The sequence below is a fragment of the Nuphar pumila genome, chromosome 6 (genome assembly GCF_984573655.1).
Source record: "Nuphar pumila chromosome 6, dmNupPumi1.hap1.1, whole genome shotgun sequence".
Lineage (NCBI taxonomy): Eukaryota > Viridiplantae > Streptophyta > Magnoliopsida > Nymphaeales > Nymphaeaceae > Nuphar > Nuphar pumila.
The window spans coordinates 23,738,349-23,751,129 of NC_143254.1; the positions used below are offsets into that span (position 1 = coordinate 23,738,349).

At 38.8% G+C, this 12,781-nt stretch overlaps 1 protein-coding gene across 1 annotated transcript; it reads left to right on the forward strand.

The window, feature by feature from the left end:
- The first annotated feature begins 7,731 nt into the window (after positions 1-7,731).
- LOC149834353 (uncharacterized) lies at positions 7,732-9,394 on the forward strand. The gene is made up of 2 exons (XM_090010078.1): positions 7,732-8,106; positions 9,185-9,394. The coding sequence occupies exons 1-2, from the start codon at positions 7,771-7,773 to the stop codon at positions 9,269-9,271; spliced, it is 423 nt and encodes a 140-aa protein (XP_089866204.1). The 5' UTR covers positions 7,732-7,770; the 3' UTR covers positions 9,272-9,394.
- The last annotated feature ends 3,387 nt before the right edge of the window (positions 9,395-12,781 follow it).

Below are 12,781 nucleotides of genomic sequence, written 5' to 3' on the forward strand. Positions count from 1 at the left end.
GAAAAGTAGGAGTAAGTTTATTGTGTTATTCCTCTATGTTGATGATATATTAATTACAGAAAATTATATAAACATGATAAATATAACTAAATCATGGTTAAGTTCTCGATTTGAAATGAAGGATATGGGTGAGACTTTATATATCCTTGGAATTAAAATCCATAGAGATAGAACATCAAGATTGCTATGTCTGAGTCAAGAAAAATATTTTGACCACATTCTAAAAAAATTTAGAATGGAAAGTACCAAGGCAAAAGGTACCCCTATCACTACAAGAAAATTGTTAATTAGCGACGGAAATTAGCGACGGATTTTTTCCGTCGCTAATTAGCGACAGATTAGCTAGAGATAGAATCTGTCGCTAATTCACGACGGATTAGCGACGAAACAAATTTTATCGCTAATCTGTCGCTACTTAGCGACAGATTAGCGACTAAATTTTTTGTCGCTACTTTTTATTACAAGAACACCATTTTAGCGATGGATTTAGAGAGGGAACTCTGTCGTCGCTAATTAGCGATGGAGTAGCGACAGAATATATTCCGTCGCGGTTTTTGTATTTTGATTTAGCGACGGCTTAGCGACGGAATGTTTCCGTCGCTAAGCCGTCGCTAAATATCGCGTAAATCCCTAATCCCATCCCTCTTTCTCTTTTTCCTGTTTCGCTGTATTGCTCCCGCCCGCCGCCCTCTCCCTCCCGCCGCCCGTCGGCTCTCGCCACCGTCCGGCCGCCGCCGCCTCGCCGACGATCCTCGCTGCCGACCTCCCTGCTTGGCTAGCGGCTGCGCCAGGGACCCCGAGCACCGGCGACCCGCCGCCGACCTCTTCCTCCTCCCTGTTGTTCCTCCCTGTGGCTGCTGCCGGGAGGTGTTGTCTCCCCTTCGCCGGCGACTCGCAACCGGCGTCCTCAGCCGCCGACGACTCGCAACTGGCGTCCTCAGCCGCCAACGACCGACGATCCTCCCTGCAGCCACCTCTTCGCCTCCGCTCTGAGTTCCGGCGACCCAGTGGCCCCCGAGCTTCGCTGCAGGTCTCCCCCTCTCTGCTGTCGACTGCGCCGGCCACCGGCGACCTCGCCAGCCGCCGCTCCCCGTGCTTTCCGGCAGGGGGGGTCGACCCCCTGCCGAAAACGCAGGGGGTCGACCCCCCTGCCGTAAAGGCACGGCAGGGGGTCAACCCCCCATGCCGGAACTGCCTTTCCGGCAGGGGGTTTAACCCCCTTCCCTGCCGGAAAGGCAGGTGGTTTAACTGGCTAGGTTGAGATTTAAAATTCAAAAAAAAATTTAATTATAAAAAAAAAATTCAAATCGAAATCAACTGGCTAGGTTGAGATTTAATCAACTGTGGTTAGTTAGAGTATTTCATAAATTTTTATCAATTTGTTAGTTTGTTCTAGTTAGAGTAGTTCATAAATTTTTATCAATTTGTTAGTTTGTTAATGTCTACTGGTAGTTAGTTTTACTTCAATTTGTTTTCTTGAAATCTGGTTAGTTAGAGTATTTCAATCTATTAGTCTTTTATAATTATATTTTTCTTAGATAGATTGGTATTTAATGTTCTCACAATCAGTTAGTTAGATTAGGGCTATTTGAAATCTTTATGATAGTGGTGGTTAAACGGAGTTCACATCTTTTCTAGTAAACTAATTGATTGATTTACTATTCCTTTGCTAAGTAGTTCATATTAGAAATTGTCTATGACTTTATGTTAGTCGACTGGTTCAACATGTTATAGCTGGTTTGTTAAATTAGCATCTTCTAGTTAGATTTGGCTTAACATATATACTATTTTTCTTTTCTCTTCTTTCAATTAGTTAGAGTTGTTTTAATTTGTTTTAATTTTTTTAGTTAGTGTTTCATCTTGTTTCATGATTAGTTAGTTTGTTACTTAATTTGTTTTGTTTTTGTGCAGATTTTTCAACGGAACCAACTCGTGCTCGACCACCTGTGGTAAGTAAATGACAAAAACAATGCAAATCGGGTAAATACCCGTGGTGAGTAAGTGATGCAAACGTATCACATGTTATTTAATTTATTGAATGCAACACTTTATTGCTCACACACTCACTTAGTTGTTGATATCTAGGACTGCTTTGTTGGAGTTCGGAGATCATGCTGAGCATGATTTTAATGTAGAAATATGGAAGTGTTCTTATTTTTGGAGTACGGAGTTCATGCTAAGCATGGTAGTAGTTAGTGAGATATTGAAGTGTGTTTGCTGCAGGTACATGTTTGTCATTTATTTGATATGAATGATTATGATGTATTGCAATGTTTGATGTAATTGTATCCATGCTTGCATGTAGTTACTTTCAATTTGATTTTGACTTCCATGTGAAATTTTATAATAAAAGCATGCTTCAAATGATTGTATCATGTCATTAATAGTTTGCACATGAAAATATTAAGTTATCAATGCATGCATCAAAATTCTTGTTATTGTTTGACATAGTATATTGCATGATAAATTTGATATTTTCTTCATCGTAGCATTCTGATTGTTTTTTTCTTAATTCGTTAGGATACTATTCGTAACATCATACGACAAAATGACTGCAAACCGTGAATGGATGTACCGTAGGATAGTGGACAATGAGTTATCGCATGAATATATGGATGGTGTCGATAGTTTTATTGAATTTGCAACGGCGAGTGTCAGTACGGTAGATCTCACAGGTCGGATTAGGTGTCCCTGCAAGATTTGTAAGAATAATCGATTTGTAGAACCTCATGGCGTTAGACATCACCTATACAGGAAGGGTTTTGTGAGTGATTATCAGAACTAGACGTTTCATGGAGAAGAATTTAGAAACGATTTTGATGCACGGGTGAATGTGGTGCACGATAATCCATATACGAATTTGATATTTGATGCTGCAGGAACAGAACTGGGTTCTGCTATGAGTTCTAGTGATGTAAGAACTGCCGTAGATGAAGAATCACCAAACGATGCAGCTAGTAGATTTTATGATTTACTTAAAGATGCTGATGAGCCACTTTGGAACGGTTGTGAGAGTCACACTATCTTGTCTGCAGTTCTTCAACTAATGAATTTGAAGTCCGAGTATAATTTGAGTCAATCATGTTTTGACCGTTTGTGCATGATTGTGAAGAGTATGTTGCCTAAAGATGAGAAATTGCCACAAAATTTCTATCGTGCGAAAGTTATGGTCAACGCTCTAGGTATGGGTTACAAAAAGATTGATGCTTGTCCAAATCACTGCATGTTGTATTTCAAGGAGCAGGAAAACGACATATCATGCCCGTCATGTGGGCATCCTCGGTTCAAGCCAAAGACAAGAGACAATGGTAGCACGAGATCAAAGGAAGTTTCATACAAGTCGCTCTGCTACTTTCCTATCACTCCTAGATTGCAGCGATTGTATATGTCTTCAAAGACAGCTAAACACATGAGATGGCATGCAAATAAAGTTCGACACGATGAAAACAAGATCACGCATCCTGTTGACGCTGAAGCTTGGAAGCACTTTGATCGTACTCATCAGAACTTCGCAATGGAAGTGCGAAATGTTAGACTCGGTCTATGTACAGATGGATTTAATCCATTTGGGGGTAGATCAACTCCATACTCATGCTGGCCAGTATTTGTAACTCCATACAACCTTCCACCAAGCTTGTGTATGAAACGTCCACATCTTTTCTTGTCTCTGTTGATCCCTGGTCCGACCTCACCTGGCCAAAATCTTGATGTATATCTAAGGCCATTGATTGATGAATTAAAAGTACTGTGGGATGACGGTGTTACCACGTATGATGCCCACAAAAAACAAAATTTCAACATGAAGGCCGATGTTCTATGGACAATCAGTGACTTCCCTGCATATGGTATGTTATCTGGTTGGAGCACACATGGGAGGTTGGCTTGTCCGTACTGCATGGAGGATTCCAAAGCTTTTAGATTGAGGCATGGAAGGAAGCCTTGCTGGTTTGATTGCCATCGTCGATTTCTACCCAGCGATCATCCGTTCCGACGTCAAAAGAATGCATTTACAGCAGGCACAACTGAAATGGAAGGTCCATCCTCAAGATTGTCTGGCATAGAGATTTTAAGAAGATTGCGATACTTTACAGATGTATTAACAGATGCCCGCAGTCCTACACCCTTCCGTGGATTTGGGAAGGAACACAATTGGACGAAAAAATCTATTTTTTGGGAACTACCATATTGGCCGACCCTATTGATACGACATAATTTGGATGTGATGCATGTAGAGAAAAATGTGTTTGATAATGTGTTCAATACAGTAATGAATATTAAAGGAAAAACGAAGGATAATTCGAAGGCCCGTATGGATTTAAAATTAATATGTAAAAGACCAGAATTGGAACTCAAAGAGTATAATGGCAAAGTACTGAAACCAAAGGCGAAGTACGTGCTCGGACCTGATCAAATAAAACATGTATGTCAATGGTTGAGACAACTGAGATTTCCAGATGGATATGTCTCTAACATTGCTCGGGCTGTGAAGATTGACGATGGACAGTTATATGGGTTGAAGAGCCATGATTGTCATATCTTTATGCAACGATTGATACCCCTAGCATTCCATGATATGTTAGACAAACCTATATGGGGGGTATTGTCTAAGTTGAGCGGATTTTTCAGAACATTGTGCGCATCGGAGGTCATTGTATCAGATGTAAAGAATCTCGAGGACTCTGTCATCGTCACTGTTTGTCTGTTAGAAAAGATATTTACGCCAGCATTTTTCGATGTTATGGAACATTTGATCATACATTTGCCATATGAACTAAGGGTTGGTGGCTCTGTGCAATATCGATGGATGTACCCATTTGAAAGGTATATGTTTTTTTATATTTGTCTCTTTAATGACAGATATTTAAAATTTGAAATGTATATTCTTGTCAGATGCATGTTCGACCTAAAAAAAAAGGTTCGTAATAAAGCAAGAGTAGAAGGCTCTATTTGTGAGGCGTACACTTTAGAAGAGATTTCAAATTTCTCATCTATGTACTTCGAACCTCATATTTCAACACGTTACACATGCCCGCCCCGTAACGATGATGGAGAACAAGTAACTGTAGCTGACAAGCTGTCGATATTTCAACGACTTGGGCATGCATTTGGTAGTTGTCGATTAAGGCTATTGACAGATCGAGAGCAAGATGCAGCACACATCTATATTCTTTTTAATTGTTCAGCGATCGACCCATACATCGAGTAAGTATATGTATATGCAACTCAATTATAAATCCTTTTATGTTCTATATGTGGATACATGGCTCGGTAATATAAGTATTTGTGGTTTGCAGACGATTTGATCTGGAGTTGCAAAGCAAAGTTTCACATCTCACTAATGCAGAAGTACAAAAAGAACGTGAAACTAAGTTTGTGGAGTGGTTGAAACAGTTGGTAAAGAAGCTAACATAAATTTTGTACTTATAAACAACACTAAGTTACTTAATTGATCGTGATCACAATAATTGTTTATGTCTGTGCGTAGGTTCGCCATGGTGATGTTAAAGATCAAGGAATATGTGATTTAGAAAATGGTCCGACCAAAGTTGTGCAATGCTACAACGGGTATATCGTAAATGGTTATCGATTCCATACAAAAGACTACGGTATAAACAAATCAACGATAAATAGTGGCGTGTGTGTCAAGGGTAGCAGCTACGGTGAAAATGAACATGATTACTACGGTGTTATAGAGGAAATAATGGAGTTGACTTACTTAGGCATGAATAACAGGGTTACGGTATTCAAGTGTCATTGGTTTGATCCAACTGCAACAAGACTCGACAAAGCTTCAGGCATTGTGGAGGTGAATCATAAATCCAGGTTTGGAACATATGAACCATTCATATTAGCCTCGCAAGCTCAACAAGTTTATTATACTTCATATCCGAGTATAAAAAAGTCAGATAGAAATGAATGGTGGGCAGTTTGCAAGGTGAAATCCAAACTATACCCCGAGTATGATCAGTTACAGGAAGATGAGTTAGCTGAAGACAGTGATTACTATCAATCAGATGATGTCTGTGACTTCGCTTATGGTCACGATGTTGCGCATGATATGCATGTCATATCTCCATTGGCTGATGAAACATTCATAGAGGAATGTGATCCAAATGATGTACCAAGTGGATGGGCAAACAATGAAGAAGAAGAAGAAGAAGAAGAAGAAGAAGAAGAAAGTCAAACTAGTGACGAGGAAGAATTCTCAAGCTAGTGAGCAAAATCTTATACTACAAACCTCTATTTAAATGCATTGTAATACTTGATGTGAGTTGTATTGCAATACTTGGTGTGAATGATTAAAAATTTTATTTCAATGTATTGTAATACTTGATACGAATGATTCGAATGCATTGTAATACTTGATGTGAATGATTTCAATTATCTGAATGTATTATAATTTATGCAATTAACGAATGATTTGAATTAATGCAATACTTGATGTCAATGATTTGAATTATTTGAATGCATTGCAATGCTTGATGTGAATGACTTGAATGCATTGTAATACTTGATGTGAATTATTTGAATGTATTGTATGACATATGTTATTTGTTAGAATATGGTTCGTGGAGGTTATAGTGGTCGCTCATTCAGTAGTAGCCAGGCTCAACCTTCATCTTCACGGGCTCCTGTGATAGGTATATCATATAACTAATTAGATGCTTGATTAGTTCAAATGCACATTCTGAGAATTTCTAATGTATTTTTTTACAGATGATGTTGCGCCTGTACACGACCCACCTACACCAGTTGATCGCACAAGTCAACAACCAACACAGGAAACAAGGTCTTCTCAGGCTGACACAAGAAGACTCATTCGAATAGTGTATATCGATAATCGACCGTAAGTATTTTGTTTTCAATTATTGCATATCTTTTAAATATTTTATATTGATATTTACTGTGTAACAATTCATGTGCAGCACGAGGTTTGAGCCACAAGAAGTAGTACGGGAGATTAGGAATTCACTTCTTCAACATCTACCAGGACCAGTTGCTCAATGGAAAGAGTACCCAAAGGAGGTGTTAGACAGATTGTGGTCCTCATTCATGGTATACAGTTGTTCCTCATAGTTAATGTGTTTCATATTTAATTTATTTAAGCAATGTCTACTAATTTTCTGAAAATATTTGTAGGCTTCGAATCGCTTTGCAACTACGGTGGAAGAAAATGATGCAAGGAAGGTGTGGCAGAAGGTGGCTGCCAATCGATTTGCAGACATGTTGCACACTATGAAGACTGCAGCAAAAAAAGCATCTGGCGTAGTAGATGATCCATTACTGTGGAAGGGCCATGGTCCTATTACTATCAGGAGAGATTACTGGGATGAAATGTGCGATATGTGGGCGGGAGATGCATTTAAAAATCGCTCTGCGAAGGCTTCACAAAATCGATCGAAGATGCCCAAAGCCCATCTACACACAGGTGGATCTAAGACATTTGGGAGCCACCTAAAGAAAATGGTAACTCATCAATATATAATATTAATTTTATAAGTATTGTTGCAAATTTGTGTACTAAATCTTTTGTCATTTAACTTCGCAGGAAGCAGAAAAAGGAGGCAGTGTACCATATAAGGATGTGTTTGTAGAAACACATAAACGGAAGACCACGGGAGTCTTCGTATCAGAGAAGGCGAGAACGACAACGGTATGTATTAATTCTATTAATAATCATTGCAATATATATGCAAGTCATCATAATGTTATCATTAATTATTAATGAATACTTTAAACATTATTTTGTAGGAGGCATATGAGCAACAGATGGTAGAGCGATATGGCGAAGACGCTACTCAGCATCCATCATTTGATCCTACAGCATGGGTGACTGCAGCAGGTGAACCCAAAAAAGGTCGCGTGTTCGGGTTTGGGAGTAATATGAACACTTCACCAGTTATTGGTTCTTCCAGTTACGGCTCACCGACTTCTTGCGCCGACATAAGCTCCAAGCAGCCGACTATTCTTTCCGGTGATGATGTACGCGAGATCATTAATGAATCACTGAATAACTACTTCCAATACACCGTCGCCCCCTTTCTCCGAAATGAGATCAAGGCCGCTGTTCAGGATAGGGGATCTTCGATTCCAGGTCCCTCTCAGGTATAATCACATATATAGTTTTTTTGACTGTCTTAAAGCACATCTGAGCATGGTAGAATCACATATAGAGTTTTCTAGATGCCTTAGAACACATATGAACATGCTATAATCACATATTCAATTTTTTTACTGCCTTAGCACACATATGAGCATGATAGAATCACATATAAAGTTGCTTTGCCTGCCTTAGAGCACATATGAGCATGCTATATTCACATATTCAATTTTTTTACTGCCTTAGCACACATACGAGCATGATCGAATCACATATATAGTTTTTTGCCTGCCTTAAAGCACATCTGAGCATGGTAGAATCACATATAGAGTTTTTTTATATGCCTTAGAACACATATGAACATGCTATAATCACATATTCAATTTTTTGACTGCCTTAGCACACATATGAGCATGATAGAATCACATATATATATATTTAACTTTTTGTTTGTCTTAGAGTACATATGAGCATGATAGAATCACATATAAAGTTTTTTTTATTGCATTAGAACACATAAGCATGCTATAATCACATATTCAGTTTTTTTACTGCCTAAGAACACATATGAGCATATTATAATCACATATTCTGTTTTTTGACTGCCTTAGCACACATATGAGCATGCTATAATAACATATAGAGTTTTTTAACTGCCTTAGAACACATATGAACATGTTATATATCATTTATGATAGAATCACATATAAAATTTTTGGCTTTGCCTGCCTTAGAGCACATATGAGCATGCTATATTCACATATTCAATTTTTTTACTGCCTTAGCACACATACGAGCATGATCGAATCACATATATAGTTTTTTGCCTGCCTTAAAGCACATCTGAGCATGGTAGAATCACATATAGAGTTTTTTTATATGCCTTAGAACACATATGAACATGCTATAATCACATATTCAATTTTTTGACTGCCTTAGCACACATATGAGCATGATAGAATCACATATAGAGTTTTTTTATTGCCTTAGATCACACATGAGCACATGATAGAATCACATATAGTGTGTAATTTATTTCATTATATTTTGTTTATCAATACTGATTGTTCTTTTCTTGTGTAGGCTGCTAGCGATAATCAGGGTAGTGGAGCTGAAGGGACAGATAAAGACAATGAACAAGAAAACGCACAAAATCTTGGCGATGATTAGAGGACTGTGTTGAAGAAGTTCTATTTTTTTATTTTTCCTAATTGTAATTGTTGAATTGTAAATAATTAAACTTCTTAGTTTTAAGGTGGAACGATTAATTATTATAGATACTTGTTATATGAATTTTTTTGTGTGGTTTGTTTTTTATTTACAAGAAATATAAATTGTACAGGAAATATAAATTGTACAGTTCTCGGTAATTAATTTTTAAATAAATTTTTTTTGATTTTTTTTCGTTTTTGCGACGGATTAGCGACGGATGATTTCGTCGCTATTCATATTAATCTAGCGACGGCTTAGCGACGGAATTAAATCCGTCGCCACGCCTGGTCGCCATTTAGTACCGGCGGATTGGCGACGGAATATAGCGCTCGTTATTCCGTCGCAATTAGCGACGGACTTGGCGACGGAATTATTCTGTCGCCAGTTAGCGTCGAAATATTCGCGACGTAAGCATACTGTCGCCGCGTTGTCGCTAATCCGTCGCTAACATGGTTAGCGACGGATTAGCGACGGATTAGCGACGGAATGTGGTCGTCGCTAATCTACTGCTTTGTTGTAGTGTATAGTAAAAAGCCAAAAGCTAAGTAAGAATGATTGTCCAAAAGATGGATAAGAAAGGTTGAATGTTTCCTATGCTTAGGCAATTAAAAATATGATGTATGCAATGCTTTGTACTAGACCTGATTTAAGCTTTGTTGTAAGTCTAGTAAGTAAATATCAAAGTAACCCTAGGCTCTCTCACTGGGAAGCAGTGAAGGGAATTTTTCGATATCTAAAAAGAACCAAGGAACTTAAGCTATACTACCAGTAAGATAAATTAAAGCTTGTAGGATACTCAAATGTTGACTTTGTTGGTGATAGGGATGAAGCAAAGTCCAGCTCTGATTATGTATTTATGTTAGGAGGTGGGGCAATTGCATGGTCTTGCAAAAAACAAGGGTGTGTGGCACAGCATACCCAGAAAGCTGAGTATATAGCATGTAACATGGTGGCCACATTTGGTGTGTGGATAAATTGTTTCTTAAATGAGTTAAAATTGGACATTCCAAAAGATCCAGTTCAACTATATTGTGACAATAGAGCTGCTATAAGACTAATACAAACAGAAGCAAATAGCTCTAAAAGTAAGCATATTGAAGTTGAGTATCAATATATTCGTGATATGCTTATGAAAAATGGAATAGCAGTAAACTATGTTCCTTCAAGTGACATGATAGCAGACCCGCTAACCAAGGCAGTAACTGAGAATGTTTTCACTAGACATGTAAGTCAGATGGGACTCAGATATGTCTAAGTAGTAAATGAGTAAATATTACTCAGAAAGTGTGTATGTAAGGTTTCGGTTGAGAACAAGCATATAAACACAGAGGTGAGTAAAAATTACTCAGAAAATGTGTATGCAAGGTTCTGGTTGAGAACAAGCATATAAACACAAGAAGTCTCTTATGGCCAAGTAGGAGATGTAAGATCATATGGCAAAAAGTGATTGTTGGAGTGGTTATTCCAACAGTCACATTCCAAGCGAAGTATTGTTTGAGGTTGAAAGTCATTTCAACAGACACATTTCAAGAGAAGAGTCTCTTGAGGGATGAAGGAATTTCTCTCAGAGGTTGTGTCTCAAAACTTGAACCCTCTTTGTAGTCTATAAAATGTGTGTATGGGATATACAATATCAGATACACAAGAATTTATAGCATTAAGAGTAGGGATGACAGTGGACCGGGGCGGGGGACAAGGTCTCCACCCCCGCCCTGTTTCAAAATCTGAACCTTCATCCCCGCCTCCATCCCCGCACTGGGATGGATTTCAACCTCCACCCCCGCCTCCATCCATGTTTCATGTCCTTCATCCCCGGTCCAAACGGGGGCGAGGCAGGGTAGGGCCCCATTTTCCCTTAGTCTATAGTCATCCCTTAAAGGATTGGGGACGAGGCAGGGCTAGGCGGGGATTGGGATGAGGATGGGGACGGGGCGGGGAAAAGCTTAAGTCCATCCCCGCCTTCATCCCCGCACGGGGATAGATTTTAACCTTCATCCCCGCCCCCATCCTCGTTTCATGGCCTTCATCCCCGGTCCAAATGGGGCGAGGCGGGGCGGAACCCCGTTGTCCCCCGGTCCACTGCCATCCCTAATTAAGAGAATAAGAGAGTTGAAAGTTCGGACTCCTTAGCGATTTCGAGCGAAACTGCGAGGCCTTTGTCTCACTACAAATTCGGATCCGTGCAAAGTCGTCGCTTCCCAACACCATATATATATATATATATATATATATATATATATATATATATATATATATATATATATATATATATATATATATATATATATATATATATATATATTCAGCTTGTCAAGTGAATACTTCATTGCACTGAAGGACTCATGAAATTTGACTAATAGCTTGAGCATCCTCTTGTTCCTTATGAACTTTTCAATGCTAACTGGGTGGGTTGTCCCATTACCCATCGCTCCAACTGCATTTAGTGGAGTGCTAAAAAGCAGCCCACTGTTGCTGGATCTATTTCAGAAGCACTGCCTCTAAAAAGCAGCCCACGGGATTAATGTAGATTTCTGTTATTCTCTGTGATATTGATATCTTTCAACCTCAACTACCTATCTATTTTTTTTTGTGACAAATCTCTCTTCCCTTCAAGCGATGATAACCTTATTTTTCATAATCGGTCTAGCACATTGAGCTTGGCTATCATTTTGTTTGGAAGTCAGCTTCTCATTACCTGGTTTATTCTCTCTGATCTTCAGGTCACTGGTGTCTTTTACAAAGCCACTAAGTCATTTAGCGTTCGATCATCTCAGGTGCAAACTTGGTCCTTTGCCCTAACACGGACCAGGACCAAGACCTAGATCCCAACTCACTAATTGTGAAAATAAGACAAAATGGTGACGAGGCAAATGAAGATACAAATGTGAAGCTGTGAACGATGAGGATGAGGATAATAGTCAATAGTTGAGTGGTTTTCCTTCCGAAAAGGTGGCAACTCTTTGGGCTCATGGGCCTAAAGTTGGGCTACGCAGGTTCGATCCCAATCCATCAACTTCGTTTTTGTCCTCAAAATCGCAATGAAATGTCATGTATTATAGCTCATATAGCTTCTGCTGATTCTGATAGTATCCGCTTGTCTGGTATGAGCAACTAGTCCACGTCACCTTGTGTTGTGACTTTGTAGGTTCAAAACCCAATGGAATAATTGTATAACTGTATGACTGGTAGGAGTCTGCCTAACACCAGACTGCCTTTAAAAAAATGAAAAAGTCCCCATCCAACCTTGATGAATTTTTATTATCGCACAAAAAAGAAAAAAAATTCAGGACGGACTATTTTTCTCACAGAAAATAAACCAAACATTCAGGGCACGTTTGGAAGCGAGGAAAAAAGGTAAGAAAAAAAGTACCAAACTTTTTATCGTTCCAAATGAGACAAAATTGTTATATGAGAGTTTTTCTAAAAAGTACAATTTTTAATAGAAAATACTCCTCCACTTGAAAAGGG